We start from the raw sequence: 17,389 nt of genomic DNA on the forward strand, positions 1-17,389 counted from the left end.
TATATGTGTGTGTGTGTGTGTGTATATGAGTCTGTGTGTATATCTATATGAGAGATACAGATATACACACACACGCATATATGTTGTTTTAAATTATTGACAGAATTTCGTCCATATTACCAAAATCACTCTTCAACCCTACAGCTGGCAGCCCACAGCCCCTGCTACCTGGTCCCAGAGACTTTTTCCTCTCTTCTACCCCATCAGTTCTACTATGCAGCCTGCACAGAGCCCTAGAGTGCCATCCGACCAACCCACCCCCAGGCTGGCATTATCCTGTGGAAACTGCCAATCTCACAGTCAAACAGAGACTTCTCCCATTTGGGAGCCATAGACCTGTTTGGCTCCTGGGAGGATGATCTACACCTTCTTCTGGTGGCCTGCACCACCATTCTTAGTCCTCCCGCCCCCCCACCTGCTTCCCAAATCTCATCCCTGCTTTGCCCTTCGGACCTGCAGACCTTGGAGGAGGAAACCAAAGGATCCAGCCTGGGGCTGGCCCAGCCAGTGGCTGCTTGGGGAGGGAAGGCAGGGCCCTCCCCCTCTCACATACACTTTCCAGTCCCTAGCCCCTCCCCAAGCCTGGAGAGACGCTGCTCACTGAAGAAGAGACCCTGTTAAAAGATGATTTATTTTATTTTACTTTTTTGTCCCTTGAAAAAAAAATGACAAAAAAAGGACAAAACGTACCACAAAAGACCAAAAAAAAAAAAAAACACCCAACCCCAAGCCACAAAAAGCGACTTCTTGCCCTTTGTTCTTTTGTCCTTAAAAATAATATTTAAAAAAGTTGCCTTATTGTGGAGTGGGGATTTGACACACACATGCCTGTTTTCCTCTGTGGAGTCAAAAGGCTGGCCTGGGATCACAGACTAAAACTGACTTGACATCAGGAGTTCTTGCTCTGGCCCTTGGCTGGCTGGATATAACTGAGTTTCAGTGGGCTGGAAATCATCCTTGGGACTGATACCACCTGCACAGCACCCTTCTGCCCCCACCCCCCACCCCATGTGGCTGGAAAGGAGAGCCACAGCTGTGGAGGGGGTGGTCCCCCTGGTTACCTGCCGATGTGTAGTTTGAAGCTGACATTCTGTGTATGTACTGTGCTGTTGTCGCGCCGCCATCCCCTCACCCTCTACACCCTGCCTTTTCTTCATATGCCTCCCCCCCAGGGTCCTGAACATCATTTGAGAGAAGATGTGGGCTCCAGAGTGACACCTTCACCTTCCCCCCATCCTCTTGATTTCAATCAAGGAAAGTGGCATCCTGGGTGCTGGAGAATCAATAAGCTCTAGTCTTATGTCAGCTCCTGCCTTTTGAACTCCATGTGCTTCCTGTGGCAATAGGGGGAAGCAGAACACATTCTCCCAGATTGCTGGGTTGGCTAAACGGGTGGGTTGAACTGACTTTAGGGGCCATTGAAGACAAAGTTTTCTTTGTCCTTGTTCCTAGTTGCTCCCGTCTCCTGGAATTAGTCTAGTCTGTTGAAGTTGGAAACCATGGAGTAGGCTTTGGCCTCCCCTACGGGCCAAGAGATCTTTTCTTCTGTGTTTCTCATGGTACATTATGTATTTGGTCCCTGCTTTTCGTCCTCTGCCTAGTTCCCTACTTCCACATCTGCTTGGCCCTTGGCTACCCCACCCCTCAAGGGTAAAATGTGGCTACATTTATTGGGGGTGGGAGGGGTGGTGTTTAAAAGGTCAGAATTGGGAGGGGATCTCCCAGGACAGACCACCCCCCAGCCATATGGTAAAGGCTCCATAGGGACCTGGTGCTCTAGCAGCTACTTAGCTGCTAACCACTGGTCAAGTCTCTGGGTGATAATGGAACTAAAGCAATGAGTAGAGCTACCATCATGAGCAAAGGTGGGTGATCGGTAGCAGTTAGGTCCCTCCTTAATTAGAGAAGGAAGGCACAAAGGGAAGTGAATGTCTTCAGTACTTTCAGTCTTACTGTTGCCATCCCCCACCCCCCACTTCTTCCCCCAGACTCTAGATCTTGGTCTTCCTTTCTAGGTCCAAATCAGCATTTGGAGGGTAGGAGACCACTTGGTAGTAAGAGCCATTGATAGAACTAGCCTCTATAGCCCATTGTTCGACTGGAACTAGCTTCTCTGCTTCAGGGGCCTAAAATAGCACCCCACCTTTTATTTTGTTCTTAACTGCTCCCCCATCCTAAAAGCATTTTAGGTTTTGTCCTTTCTGTTACGTGTGGCCCAGGAGCTGGTCTATAAGCTCCTCCAGCCCTCTGGGGGCCCAATCACATCTGAGGCAACAGAGTTGGCAATGGAGGGGAGTTTGCCTAGCCTTCATCAGGGCAAGGGTTTCTGAGGCCCCCTTGCCCTGGTTTGGTGCTTGCCTTGGCAGTGGACTCCACTGGGCATTCCCCCCCCCCCCTCCATATTTTCCTCCCTTCAGACTGACCAGCTCTGGTACTGTATCTCTGATACCACAGTAACCTCAAAGCTCAGTCCTCTGCCATACTTGGGGTTGGAAAGCAGGGAGGGCCAACCAGGATAAGCTAGAGGCAGGGTAGCTTCCCACCTCAGCCATTCTGTAGTGGCTGGATACCCAGATTGCCTGCTGGGATTTCCCTGTGACTCCCCTACAATCTGTACTTGGCTTAAGTCCCAGTTCTATGGATTCTGCCCTTGGGTCCATGGTGGAAGTCTTGTAAGGCTGCCCTCTTTGGTCTCCCTAACTCCTGACAAGGGACTTCCTAAAAGAATGTTCTCTGGGTGGGTATGTCAGCACTACATCTCAGCTCACAGGTGGGAGGGTGGGGGGAATTTTTTTTTAATGTTTTAGGGATTAATGTTTCAAAGAGTAGTTTACATCTAAACTTTCTGAAGACACTTGAATCTAGGACCGACTTATCTGTGACAAGCATGCCAGGGTGGGCTAGGACCTCCAGGCCTGCCCTTCTGTCTCCCTTCAAGGACCCCCAGACCTGAGTCACAAAGCAGCTCTTCGTTTCCTTCACAGCCCCCACCTGCCCCATCCTCCACCCTATACAAAACAAAGAGTCGTTCCACGTCCTGGATGGTTTCACTTTTCCCTGGGTTGGCTTGTTCCAGTCAGAACTTCGGTATTAGCCTCTGAGTAGTGCCTCTTGTCCACTCCCGCCCTCTGCTCTAGTCCTGGTTTGTCTCGGCAGGAAGATGCACTACCAATTCAGATATTCCCCCATCCCCAGCCTGGGCAACTGTGACTCAGACATGGATTGGTGCTGAGCCCTCTTGGGAAAATTTTGTTTCATTACATTATAACTTTCCCTCTTTTGAAATTTTGCTTTTGCAACAGGAAAAAAAGCCCTGGCTGCTCAGAGAAGGGGAAGCCAGCCCACCTGAGGCCAGGGACATAGGGGTAGAGGGGATGAGCAGGGGCCAATGATAGAGCTACACATGTATAATACCAAAACTTGGGCAAGAGCTTCAATAGTCTGGCTCCTCCCAAATTGGAATCCATTGTCCCAGGTCAGAAGGGGATTACTCGGCTTCCCCCTTAAAAAAAAAACTGCACCCCTCTTCAGCCATGTTGATGGTGAAAGGCATAACTTAATAGCCTGTTTCCCCACCAGAGAGGAAAACGTTGTCCAGCTTTGCTGTAAAGGACCCACCTTTCCCTGATAGGACATAATCTTACCATGTGCTAGAACATCACATTTAAAAGGACAAAAAAAATGTAAGATACTTGAATGAGCTTGTATTATAACATTAATATTATTCAGAGTATCTGCTTTCCAGGCTGATGTGATTCATTCATTATTCTAGTAACGCTTTAGTCCTTTGTAATTTGTGGTAATTATGCTTTTTCCTTTTTAATACAAAAAAATGTATAAAAATAAAAATTTCAAAAGACCATCATGGTGGCTGCTTTCTCCCACCCCAGAATGGGAGCAGGGATTGGATTGGGGTTGATAGAAAGGATGGAGAACTGTTCCTAAGTTGGAGAAAGCTAACCACAGAGCAGGAGCTAGGAAAATTGTTAAAGCAGAGACTTGAATACAAAAGATGGGTTTTGCAGGCAGCTTGAGTATACCTTTGACAGCAGGGGTCAGGGAAGTGTCCCGATGTTTTATATGGTCATGTAAGATGCTCTGTAATGTGCAGTGGCTGAGTTGGGGGAGTGAAACACTGGGGAAAAGGGTGTTTCTGCCCTCACATCCACTTTCTTCAGTACCCTTTGGTTCTGACATCCAAGCATCTTAAACCTGCCTGTGCCTTTATTTCTGTGCCATGAGAGTTGGGTTGGCTAATGTACCTGTTAGAGTAACAGTAACCCCAGAAGGGATATTCGTGATTACTTCTGTAGTCTGTTTGAATTAGTTGGCATAGTAGAATGGGTACCCTTTTTCTTTCATAACATGGACCCATTGACTTTTCAAAGGCTCCAGTGATAACCTTATGGCAGTAATCCAGGAGCTAGAAGGACATTTAGACGTTCTATCCAGCCTCCCTACCTTCTGACCAATTAGTGCCCAAACCACAGGTCAGCGATTTCACTGGTGTTACTGGCAGCCTTGAGTGAGGGCAGAGAAGAATCAAGCCAGGGAGAGGGGTTACAAGACATATCAGACAGTCTCATTCGTGTTTAGAAGATGGAAAAAGGTGAGCAAAGTGACAGTACAGTTAGATGAGTTAGCACCTGGATGGATAATCAGTGTTAGAATAGGTTTTATTTCAACTCATGGGAGACCTTCAGAAGTGTCCCAGTGGACTTTTTTTGGTGGTTGTCTTTAATATTGTTGATCAGTGACAACAATGAAGTACAGGTGTTTATCAAACAGGAATGATGGAAGGATAGCTACAGTGCTGGATGACAGAATCAAGATCCAAAGTAATCTTGATATGCTAGATGGGTAGGCAAAATCTGATATAGGGACGGGTAAATGTAAAGTTGGTTTAAAAATAACAAGTTGGTAGTGGCATGTAAGCTTCTTGAGGGCAGGAATGGTTTTATTTTTGCTCCCCACCCCACCATGTACTATATGGTACCTTCCTTAATTTTTTGTTGTTGAATGGAGGGGGGAGGGGGGAAAGACCATGGAGTCTTAGTGGACCTGAGAGTATTGTATTCCCTTCTTAGTGCCATATATTAGGAAAGGCATTGATTGGTGCAAGAGATCCAGGCTGGTGAAGGCTTGAAATAGAACTGTTCAAATACTATTCAAATTCAAAAATGAATGAACTGGGAACTGCCTTAGCTTGGAGAATGATTTTGGTTTATAGCTATCTTCACATATTGAAAAGACTGGGAATGAAACTTGTTTTAGGTGGGTTCATAGAGTAAAACTAGGAACAGGTGAAAATTACTCAAACTACCTAACCACTATGGTTGTTCAAAGGGGCATGGACTGTTTAGAAAGATAATGAGCTGCCTGTTAATGTGAAATTCTCAAAAAGAGGCTAAGTGGTTATTTTAGGAGAGGATATGATAGAGGGGAGGCAACTAGGTAGCTCGCTGAGCTTGGAATCAGGAAGACTCATCTTCATAAGTTCAAATCTAGCCTCAGACACATTGGCTATGAAACCTTGTTTGCCTCAGTTCCTCATCGGTAAAATGAACCAGAAAAGGAAATTGCAAACCGCTCCGGTATCTTTGCCAAAAAAAATTCAAATAGGGTCACCTAGAGTTGGATGCAACTGAACAACAACACAGAGAGGATTCCTGTAGTTAGGGTTTGGAATGAATGATTTAGAAGGGACAAGAAGAGAGAGCCACATATTGGATAATCTGCTGACAAGGCCATAGTTGGCCTGCTCCCTGATGGTCTACATCAGTGGTGTCAAACTCAAATAGAAAACAGGGGCCACTAAACTGTACAAAGCCCCTGCCAGTGCGTGTTGACTTAGAAAACCACATATTAACATTTGTGTTCTTTTGTATCTATTTTGTTAAAACATTTCCCAATTTAATTTTAATCTGCTGCCAGCAACATTGAGTATTTTCCACAGTTTAACATACCTGATCCACATCGGTCTTTTTCTTAGCATGGTTCAGAAGGGAATTAAAATGTGGGGCGAATAATACGACATCTGAACTTTGGTTTCTAGTATGAACAATGGCTACCCCTGAGCCTCACTCCGTATACCAGATAAATTTTTCAAAAAAAATTTTAAGACATTACTTTGAAAGTATTTTAATGGAAATAAGATTTATATCCCGATCACTCTCTTTTGATGTGAGTTTAACATCATTGCAGGCATCTCTCAGGTTTTACTAAAGGCAGATTTTGGGAATGGGGAACAGTCTGTGGTAGGTTTCAGGTGGTGTTAAAATTCAGTAGTTCTGATTTAAGTGCATTGTCTTGTAAAGTTCAATGTGGCATACTGGAAGACACTTGAATTTGGAGTTAGAAGAGGTGGATCTGAGTCCCAGCTCTGCCACTTCTTAAATGTATGACAAGCAATGTCCTTCCCTTTTCTGATTCTGTTTCATCATCTGTAAAATGAACATACTACCACTTACCAGAGGGCTGGGGCCTACTGTGAGGAAAACTTATCATCTGTGATCTAAAATTAGGTCAGTCTTGCTGGTCATCGTAGAGAGAGAGGCTGAGTGTTCTGTGGGTGTGGTGTATCAGAGTAATCAATAGGAAAAAAAAGTTTGTCAACTTGGTTGAAACCACTGCAAGCTAAACTGAACTTTGGGGATGCCTAGGTGTAATGTATTATGTATTGAAGCATGTTCTTAGTGGCCTGGATTTCTTCTCTTCCCATGCCAGTTTGTAGCCTTGATAATGGAGTATAATTTCAGGGGCTTATAGGGGAGAGGACAGGAAGATGTGGGCTAGGGTTGGGGAATTTCCTGGCTTTCCTCCCATCTTATCTATGGGCTTCTGAACTCATTAAGGCTATTATGTGGAGTGAGGATAGCACCATACCTATGTAGTCATGGGTGGCTAGCATAATAACCCTGCAAGTCATTAACACCACACTGACATCTAGGTAAGGGGCAGCAAGGGGAGGGAAAAGGAGGGAGCCTCCATAGTACCTTCTCCCCTTTTTTCATTAAGGTGTTGAGGTTTACCTTAGAAATCCAAGAAACTGGGCTGGGCTAGGAAGTAGGGTAGGGGTGGAAATTCTCTATGTACTCACCCCTATGTATTCGCTTTCCCTCACACTTCAACCACCACCTCTATTATGTATTTTGAAGGCCAGGATTGGTATAATTTAAAAGAATAAAAATACTGGTCTTAAGAATCACTAGACCTAGCTTTCAGTTATAGCTTTTACATTTTGTGACCCTGTGCAAGTCACTTTTTACCCGAGCCTCAGTTACTCCAGTTATAAAATGGGGATAATTCTTGTATTGCAACTCACAGGTTTGTTGTGAGGAAGGAAGGCACTTTGTAAACATTAATGCACTAACTATTTAAATGTGAACTTTTTTGCACACAGGTGCTTAATAAATGTTGGTTGAATTCTTGAACTGAACTGAAAGTACCTCTGAATTTTTTTTTAATTGTTTTTATTTGCAGGCATAGATTACAGGGGAAGGAAGCCAGTAGAACCAAGCTCAGAGCTTTTAGCTGAGGGTACTTTGAGATGTTCTTGAAAGGGTCCTTGGGAGACAGCTGAAGAGAACTTTCTCTAACCATGATAAGCAAAGGACTTAGGACAGTGGGAGAATAGAAAAGGCAATGAACTTTTGAGAAATTTGAAACAGCATGGTACAGTGTAATGAGCCCTGGATTTGGAGTTAGAGCACCTGGGTTCAAATCCCAGCTCTGCCAATTACCACTCTTAAGACTTTGGGCAACTCATTTTTTCTGGATCTGTTTTTTTTATCTGTAAAATGAGGGAACTGGGCTCAATAATATCTAAGCCCTTCCAACTCAATCTTACCATTGCATAGGGTCCCCCTGCTAATGACCCACCTATAGTGTGAGAGGCAAGAGACCTGGGTGTCAAGCTGGTTCCTATATTAAGTTCACTTCAGCAGCTGCAGGGTGCTCTGGGGCTGGTGCAGGGGCCCCTTTTTGGATCCTTTTGGGCCTATAGGGAAGGCGATGAGAGGGGTTTCTGCTTAGGATTTAAGCTACTTCCTTCCTGTTCTAGGGGTTCAGTGAAATGCCTCCAGGAACTAAGGGGAAACAACATAGTATTTAGGGCCCTGGCTGCCTGTGCATCAAGGACTAAAACCTTTGGATACTATCCCCTTCAAAGTATCATATCAGGGGCACTATGACCAGGGCATATTTGGGGCTCTCTTCTGTTACTCAGCTGGGCAGCCAGGGCTTAATGCCGGGGTTTACTGAAGTTTCTTTGCTATTTTGGGTCAAGAACCCAGGGGGTGCTCTTTGGGTCAGAGTTTTGAGATTGCTCAGGACCTGAACTAGAGGCTTTGTTCTCCTAAATGAGAGAATATCTTAGCCAGCAGGTTGGGGGAAAGAATCTTTGGCAAGAACCTGATCTCTTGGCATCCATCCTTGATGTAGTGGCTCTCCCATTTACTTAACCTGTGGGATCTTGGCCAAGTACTTCTCTCTAGGCCATAGTTTATTTATAAAATGAGGGAGCTGGACTAATGTCCTTTCTCTAAATCCCATGTGTTTGAGTCTATTGAGGGCTAAGAGAGAAGAGGTAAAAATCAGTCACGTCACTGACTTAGAACCTGGAGAATAAGAAGGCATGATGGCCATCTCTTTTCCCCCCTTTTCCTCCCTTCCCCCTTTCCTGTCTTCTACCATACCAGTGGAAAGGCTTCCCATGGCAGTTTCTGGCAGCTAAGAGTAATTGCTGTAATATCTGACTGCAATAAGCCTTTCATCCAGTCTTGATGAAAACTGTTAGGTTAACAAAATTTCCCCATAAATTGGAGTTTAGGGGCATACCTTCTTCTCCCTCCTCAGCTCTGCTCTCAGAATCTGAAGGAAACTCTTGAGGGCATCTAGGCCATATGTAAGCAAAAGTTGTTCCCCGCGTAGTTACCTAGCCTACACCTGAAGACTTTAGGGCTGAGGAATTAACTAGTTCCTAAGGCAGTTTATTCCACTTTTGAATAGCTCTAATTGTTAGGAAGCATTTCCTTACATTAAGCCTGAATCTGCCTCTCTGCATCTTCCATCCACTGCTCCTGATTCTAGCATGACAAACCTAATCTAATCACTCTTTCATATGATAGCCCTTAAAATATAACTAGGACATCTTTTCTCATCTTCTCTCCTCTGGACTCAATATTCCTTGTTCCTTCAACCAGTTCTCATCCAACATGGCCTATAGTCCTCTAATACTCCACTCCAGTCAATTCATAGCTGAACCCCATCAATGGGGTTGGGAGCCCAATCCATTGCCTTTTCGCTCTCCAGACTCTAGTGTTTCTCCTACATGATAGTACTTCATGTCCTTCACCCCATCATACTATGGCTGATAGAGGATGTTCACTATGGCACAGCTCTGGGAAGAGAATTGGGGTTGGTACTGTCTCTGGCCCCTTTCTTCTGTTTCTCTAGGAAGCCATGTTCCTTTCCCCCACTCTATCAGGCAGTCATCAGGGAATCTATCTGTCTCATTAGAATGTCGTTTGGCAGAATTATTAGCTCTGGTTTGTCAAGGGAGATATCCTAGGTCTAATGGGGACTGCCCCTGCTGGGAGCAGTTGGGATGGGGGTTTGTGGCCTGTGTCACCTCACTCTATCTTCTTGGGTGGGTCGGGGATGCTTTCAGAAAGAGGAGTAAGGTTCAGCAGCAGCACATGTCTTTCATAGGCCTTCGTCTGCTTGAACATGGTATCAGTCCCATGAAGATGGTCAAGGACACCCAGCACTCCATAGCACTGGTTGAATCTGCCAAGGGAACAGAAACAGGGCTGCAGTTCCTATATCCAAATAATAATAGCTCTCATTCTATAACATCTTATGGCTTATAAAGCACTTTCCTCAAAGTAACTGTAAAAGATAGGGAACACAATTCTTGTCCTCATTTTATAGAAGAGGCTCAAAAAATGAAGTGACCTCTCCAAAGGCACAAGGCTGGTAAAGTCACAGAATTCAAGAATTGAAAGGGTCTCCAGCAGGCGTCTCATACAATCTTGTGCAATCTTCAGCGAAGTTCCTTCTGTGTTGGAAGAGACCTCAGAGAGTATCTAGTCCAGTGCATACCCAAAGCATGAATCTCCTCTTGCTGAAAACCTCCAGGAAGTTAGGGGACTCATTCATTCACTCCCAAAGCAGTGCCATTTTTGGACAGGCTTGCATTGTGAGGATTTCATGAGATAACAGAACTTTGTCAGTGTTATCACTCTTATTTACCTTAATACTTCTCTGAAGAGTCAAAATTGTGGGTAACCCATGATGGGAGATAGCTTATGAATAGGATATTGCATATTTTTAAAAATGACTTGCACCAAAGGAGTGCCATAAAAGACGTTAGCTCATATAGACATGGCTGGAATAAAAGTGAGCCAGAGTAAGGACTGGACAGTCTAGGTTTCTCATTGATGCCTATGAAATGTGTAAAAAGACCTTGAAGGATGATGCTGGCTTGTTAGTGGATCTTGCTATGAGTGAAGTACTTAGGAAAATACAAAGATGAGTTGTTGATATCCAATTAAACCATTGGTATTTAACAACCACTTACTCAATGCAAGGTACTGTGCTGGGCACCAGGGAATCTTGTGATACATACAGCTTTCCCAGCTCTGATTGTCTGCCACTTGGATGGTAAACAGCATGATTTAGTGGAAACAGTAATAGGGTCCTAGTCCTGGCTCTGACACAAAATAATTTTCTGTCTTTGGGCAAATTACTTGACCTCTCTATATTTCAATTTCCACAAGCTGGGGGTTAGATTAGGTGGTTATCTAAGGTTCCTCTCTCCTCCAAATAAATCATATGCTATTTTTCTTCTTCTTTTCCTGTTTCAAATCAAAACTCCATTTTGTGCCCCAATTAGTGCCATGTTGCCAGCCATTCAGGCTGGCTGCACAAGGTAAGGGAGTAGAAAGTTCATATAGTTCAGATCTGACCCCCAGATCATGACGAGGGCTGATCCTGAGGAGGACCTTACTTGAGGTGATGGTAGTCATGGAATTCTGGTGAAGGCAGAAAAGGCAGGTGGTAACCGCAGTGAGATATGGTGGTGATGATGAGAGCCAAGGAAAACCACATGGTGATGGAAGACAGGTGAGAGCCCATTACCATTGGACCCACCATGGCTGGCAGCATGTTGGAGACCTGTAGTTAGGAGACAGCTTTTTTTTGAGGTGCAAGGAAGATGATGCAGTGGGCTGCCATTATGAGAGGGGATAGTGGGGGCTAAAAGGAGGGACTTAAAGAGGTCTATGTGAGGAATATTTGAAGGCCAGTGGTGTGGAGGGTGTATGCTGGGGAAGCTAGGCACTGACTCTTTCCTCTCTCTTCAATCAGCCCCTTAGGACTATGATGGGCCTATGTTGTTCATAAGAGGATCCTAGGACACCAGTGGATCTTCAGAGACTTAGGGTCTGCTTGGATGATAATTCTGGAGGAGGAGGGAGGGTGGTTTAGAAATGAAGTGGTTTTCTGATGCATCCTGGACTAAGGAACAAAACAAGACTAAAGTCAGTCTGCCTGAGAAGTAAATAAGGGTTTCTGTCTCTGTCCCTCCCCTAGGCTAGGTGGGAAAGGAGTAACAGCCTGAGTCTCTGCTTACCGCATGCTCTATCGGGTGAGCATAGAGAGAGACCACACCGATGGGGGCAGTCCACTCATGGTGTTTCTTGTGAAATCGCTTATAAAACATGGGGTGATGAAGAAGCCTGTAGCGAAAAGCAAAAAAAAAATCATCATTCCCCTGCTTGATAAATAGCTTGGAGGGATAGTAATAAGCCAAAGGATGAGAACTATTTCTGGAGGCACACTTGATCTTTGTTTCATAATTCACAAGTGAGGGACTCAAGAATGTTCCTGAAGCCAATGTAGGTCAGTGAGTTGAAGGTGGTGGGGTCCTCATCTAGCATATAACAATAACCTGTACCTCTTTATTCTTAAGGTTTACAAATACTCTTGGATTAGTAGCCCCAATTTTATGGATGGGGAAACAGACTCAGATAGGTGAAGTAACTTTCCCAGGATCAATATGAAGTGTGAGAGATGAGATTCAAATCTAGGTCCTTCTTGGTCCAAATTCCAGAACTCTTTCTAGTCACAGTGATCCCAAGATGCTTAGATCAGAGAGAGGTTGGTCCTAGACATTTGGTCTCCTGAGTTTTGGCCTTGAGTTCTGAATTTTAGTTTCTTAATGTGTGAAATGTGGCCCAGACCATGTTGAAGAAGTCTGCTCTTCTCCCTTCCCAACCCAGCTCACCGGTGTGAATAGTAGAACATGACTTCTTCTATCAGTATGAAGACAGACAGCTCCAAGAGGAACCAGTGAAACGTGGGCAGCTCAGGGTGGCAGGGATCTTCTCGCCACTTGAGGAAGAGATAGAAGAATACCAGCATAGGGGAGGAGATGATGTACTGGTTGTAGAAGACTGTAACAAGGGCCTGGCGGAGTTTCATGGGGTCCACCTGTACCAGGAAAGGAATACTAATAAGCCAAAGGAGGTTGTGATTTTTGGGGTTGGGCCAGTCCAGTCTGGCATAAGGCAGTGGGGACCCTGTCCTACCCTGCTAACATAGCACACAATACCCTACAGATACTAAGCACTCATTAACTATTTGGTGGTGGTAATAATAATACTAGTTTATGTATGTGTATCTTTATAGTCTGAGGATTACAAAATGCTTTTTTCATTACAACTCTGTGACAGAGGGTAAGCATTCCTGGCCCTTTTTGAGGGCAGAGATGCAGACAGGCAGAGTGACTTGCCCAGACTGATCATAAGGTTCATCTGTAAGTGCTAGAGCTGGGACTCAAAGCCTCGTCTTCTGACTACTACTATTTTGCCATGAAAATCATGAAGATCCAAAAACATCACTTCCAGATCTATGGTTCTATGATGGTTTCACCTAGGAACTTGCTGGCATATATTTAACAACTGGTTCTCCAGGGGGAAAAAAAGTAGGCATAAAACATTTTTTAAGTTTAATCTGCATTATTAATCTTTTTTCCATTACTTACTTAAGTCTAAACCAGAGATGTCAAACTCAAATAGAAAGGATTCCCGGCAGTCACTTACTGAATTAGAAAATCACAAATTAACCTCATCTATGTTGTAATGCATTTTAATTTTGTTAAACATTTCCCAATTACATTGTAGGTAGGGTATTCTATTGGTCCCTTGCTGTCTGCAGGCCACAAGTTTGATACCTTTGGGACTATAGGCCAACAACAAAACAATATATTGAGTCCTGACTTGTAGCAGTGTAAATACTCACACGGAAAATTTAACAGTTTGCCTACACATGTATAACCTATATCAAATTGCTTGCCTTCCCAGTGGGGGGTGGGGGGAGGGCAAAAGGGAATTTGGAACTCAAAGTTTTAAAAACAAATGTTAAAAAGTGTTTTTTTATGCAGCTGGGGAAAAAATAAAATACTAAATTTATATTTTAAAAAATTAACAGTCTGCTCTCAAAAGCAGCTGGCTCCAGCACAACCCTGGTTTCACTCATGGATGTACATATAACTGATAGGCTTCTCATAGCCTCAGCCTGCTTTCCCCTATCAATGCCACCAAGGCTTAAACAGCTGGCAGTATACTGCCAGGATGGTTTACTGGTAAGACTCCTTTCCCTGACTAGAAGCTAGTACACCCAAAAAACTTCTAATATCTTCAGTCCCTGTACAAACCTAGTTTTCCCCAAGCAGACCTTTTTTGGTCTGAGAACTCTCTGGATTTCAGACTATATCTTTGTCAAAGAGGAGGAGAAACAGGTATGTAGCACCCCACCTAGAAGGGAAGACAGATCTGAGGAGGCCCCAACTAGCTCCCTCCTGCCAGCAGTTCTCACCATAACATTCTACTGAGAAAAGACTCAAGGTCCCAGAGCAATGCTTCTTCTTTACCTCTGTGAGCCTCACCTCTGGTGGCCCAGTAGGGTCTTTGCCCTCTATATCCAGGGGCTGTGTTCTTGGTGGAGTCCAAAATAGGTTAAAAAGAAAGTCAGGGGATGTCTTGTCCAAATGAGGATGAATCACTCTAGAAACTAGATTCTCATCACAGCTGTACTATCAAGCAAAAGGCACTGGACTATTTTCTTTCACTTAGAGCCTCATATGTTTTATTAGTCTGACACCACACACTCCCCGTGTTCTTGCTCTTCCCCTGGCACTAGGGAACTAAGTAACTGTGGAATTTGCTTAAAGTCCAGAGGCCACCAGCTTTTCAACCCCCAACTAGTAAATATTGTTTATTCTGATTCCTATGTTCTATCTGGGGATAAGAGTCAGGAGGGCTGAAGCATTGTGGAAAAACCAATGGTCTGGGAGTCAGTGGACCTAGCTTCAAATCCTACCACTCCTGTTTTCTGCCTGTGTGACCTTTGGCAAGTCATTTCTTTCTGATCCTCAGTTTCCTCATCTATAAAATAAGGAGTTGTATTAAATAACCTTTAACATCCCTTCTAACTCTAAATCTTATGATCCAATCCTGTTTTGAAACAAAAGGTCTGGTCATTAACAATTTATGGTAGTTGTATGGTAGTTGTTTATATGTGGGTCTCAGCTTGTCTTTTTTTTGCAACTCCACCATGCTTCTATCCTGTCCTGCCTCTCCCCACCCCCAAAATGACATGAAGACTTCAAATAGTCAAAGTGCTACTAGAAAGACTTACGGGATCATTCTTGCCATCTTGAATTCGGTAGCGGGAGATAAAATGTGGCTTCCCAGTGGTGTCCACCACCAGAAGAAAGGCATTAAAACTCCAAAATATTATGGTAGGAATAAGAACTGTACCTATAGGGAGGGAGACAAAATAAGTGCTAGTCAAAGCCAGCCCTACCTTATCTATCTCTCCACTCCCTCCCGCCCAACTCTGGCCCTTACGGAGTTGGAGTATCTTTGAAGAAATGGGCTGAATTTTCTGACTAACCAAAGAGGACAAGAGGCCTTTTAAGCCTATTAGACTAACACAGGGTCTGTAATGATTGAAGGAAGTTGTACTTCAGTTCCTTTGGGAAATATATCACTAAAGAGCTCTCCAGAAAGATTCTGACATGAAGGAATGAAATGTCCCTTTTCTTGGAAAATGTCTTCATCTGTAAACTAAACTGCTGAACTCAGTGCTTCCCTTTTTAGCCCACATTAAGAGATGTGGTGGCATAGAGAAAAAGAATACTTGGCCAGGAAAATTTGGACAAATCATTCTACATCTGAGCCTTTTTTTCCCTATCTGTTAAGTGAGGACCCAACTAAACTTCCTAAGATTTTTGAGGATCATGTGGGATAATATATCACATGTGAAAGTAATTTAATTCAACTCAACAATCATTTATTGAGTCATATGTGTAAGGATTTAAAGTGTAAATAAAGCATGATGTGACTCTAACAGGTTATCACAAATGGCTTTTTTTGCAGTCTGCAAATCCTACACCCATTGTCCAAGAGTGCCTTCAAGGTCATACCAATAATTGATAGCAGAGCTGGATTAGAAATAATTTGCTTCTCTAAAGAGGCCTTCTACAGTCTTCTACAAGGCTGTCCTGTTCTACCCAAAGACACAATGATTTCTCCTTTTTCTGAATATGGGCCTGCAGGTTTAAGAGAGGCACATGAGTACTGTCTTTCTCCTGCCAACTGACAGTGATCCTAGTGCCATGCAGTGTGGTCTAGCAGAAAAACTCTGGGAAACCTGTGTTCTAATCCACACTGCTCCATTTCCTTTGTATTACCAAGGAAAAGTCACTTGAATCTCTGGTAAGTATTGGTTTCCTCATTTGTAAAATGGGGGGAGTAAACTATTACATGACCTACTTCAACTGAACTCTTGTATGAAAAATGTTTTCTAAATGAAAGTACTTAGAAATGTGAGCTCTGAATCTCAGTTTCCTCTTTTATCAAATGGGGATAATCTCTCACTGTGCTCTTAAGACTCACTAACATAATAAGTGTGAGTACACTTAAGTGATACATTTCTGAGTGGCTATGAAGTACAGTTTCTATCTTCATGTAATTTCCATTTGAAATTTCCTAATTTGCTTTGGCCCTTACATGTGTCCACCTTATAATTATAAGAGTTCACAAGAGTTCTACAGTTTACAAAGCTTATATCTCACAACAGTCCCAGAAAGTAGGTAGGAAATATCTTATTATCCTCCTTTTTCAGATAAGGAAATTGAGACTCTGTACTTGCCCCAAGGTCCTGTAGCTGATAAGTGAAGGAGTCTAGGACTCAAACCTAGATATCTTGAGTTCAATACCAGTGGTTTTTCCACTCCAACAAGTGGTCCCTCACTCTAATGATTTCTGTATTCCTTTAAACTCCAGGCCTTGAACACAAGAGATATTCAATAAACATTTGTTGGGCAGATAGGCAACACTTAGTGGGATTTTTATTTCCCTCCTTTGAGCCACTTATTTCTCCATGTTCCTCATCTTTCCCTGTTCAATATATCAGTTTCCTCCTAAGTATCACTATTTTTTTAAGTTGCTGAGCCTTTGAGGCACAAAGTAGAAGGAAAAACCGAGGTCATATCCCCACACCCAGGAGACTGCCCTGTGGAATGGGACCACTGGGTAAGGACTGTACCTAGAGAGAAGAGGATCCACTCCTTTCCTGCAAAAGTAGAAAGTAGCTTCTCCCACTGAGCTTGCCAGAAGTAGCCTGAGGCACCCCAAAATTTCTGTAAATGCCTTCAAAGAGAGAACCCCCCCCCGTAGGGAAGAAAGAGAGTTTGGGGTATGGAGGAAGGTTTCATTTTACCTCTCCATCCCCATACACACACAGATACACAGACACACACAGACACACAGACACACAGACACACACACACACACACACACACACACACACACACACACACACACACACACATCCTGGTTAAGTTCAAGCTAACTTACCAGGTGACAGAGTTCCAAAAAGCCACAAACAAAAGCAGACCAGAGCCCAGAATGAAGGCTGTCCTCTTCATGGAGCCCCAGATATGACCCTCCTGCAGATGGGATAGGAAAATCAAGCAGAGAAAGGATGGGATCCCTCTTAGCTCAGTCACTACTGAGGGGTATGATAGATAGTAGGGAGAGGTAATGATTAGTTCCTGTGTGCTCTTGTACTTCCCCAAGTAGAATTTGACAGCATGAGTTCTGGGGGGAGCGGGTGGGGACATCAGAATGTCCTAGCTCCAGGGGTGGACTGCATTGTCATCCAGTCAGAGGCATCCCCTACTCTGCCCTCCTGCTTTCCCGTCAATTCAAACTTGCTCTTCAGCTGATCTTTCTCAATATCAAAAAAAAAAAAAAAAAAGCTTAAGGAATCAATAGAGTTGCCATGTTTTGTTATCTCTCTACCTATCCTTTCTCTG

At 43.8% G+C, this 17,389-nt stretch overlaps 1 protein-coding gene across 4 annotated transcripts in view; it reads right to left on the reverse strand.

Moving 5' to 3' along the window:
- Positions 1-6,125: 6,125 nt before the first annotated feature.
- FAXDC2 (fatty acid hydroxylase domain containing 2) overlaps positions 6,126-17,389 on the reverse strand; it is a 62,689-nt gene continuing 51,425 nt past the window's right edge. For 2 of the 4 annotated variants that reach the window (XM_072630816.1, XM_072630818.1), the window contains exons 3-10: positions 16,929-17,020; positions 16,618-16,721; positions 14,704-14,825; positions 12,290-12,495; positions 11,636-11,741; positions 11,012-11,178; positions 9,632-9,789; positions 6,126-6,443 (exon numbers count right to left, since the gene is read on the reverse strand). In XM_072630816.1, the coding sequence (XP_072486917.1) occupies positions 9,633-9,789; positions 11,012-11,178; positions 11,636-11,741; positions 12,290-12,495; positions 14,704-14,825; positions 16,618-16,721; positions 16,929-17,020 (954 nt within the window). In that variant the 3' untranslated portion in view covers positions 6,126-6,443; position 9,632. Of the gene's footprint in view, positions 6,444-8,214; positions 9,790-11,011; positions 11,179-11,635; positions 11,742-12,289; positions 12,496-14,703; positions 14,826-16,617; positions 16,722-16,928; positions 17,021-17,389 lie in introns of those variants that run through there. The other 2 variants (XM_072630817.1, XM_072630819.1) reach the window with 2 other exon arrangements.

The sequence above is a fragment of the Notamacropus eugenii genome, chromosome 1 (assembly GCF_028372415.1).
Source record: "Notamacropus eugenii isolate mMacEug1 chromosome 1, mMacEug1.pri_v2, whole genome shotgun sequence".
Lineage (NCBI taxonomy): Eukaryota > Metazoa > Chordata > Mammalia > Diprotodontia > Macropodidae > Notamacropus > Notamacropus eugenii.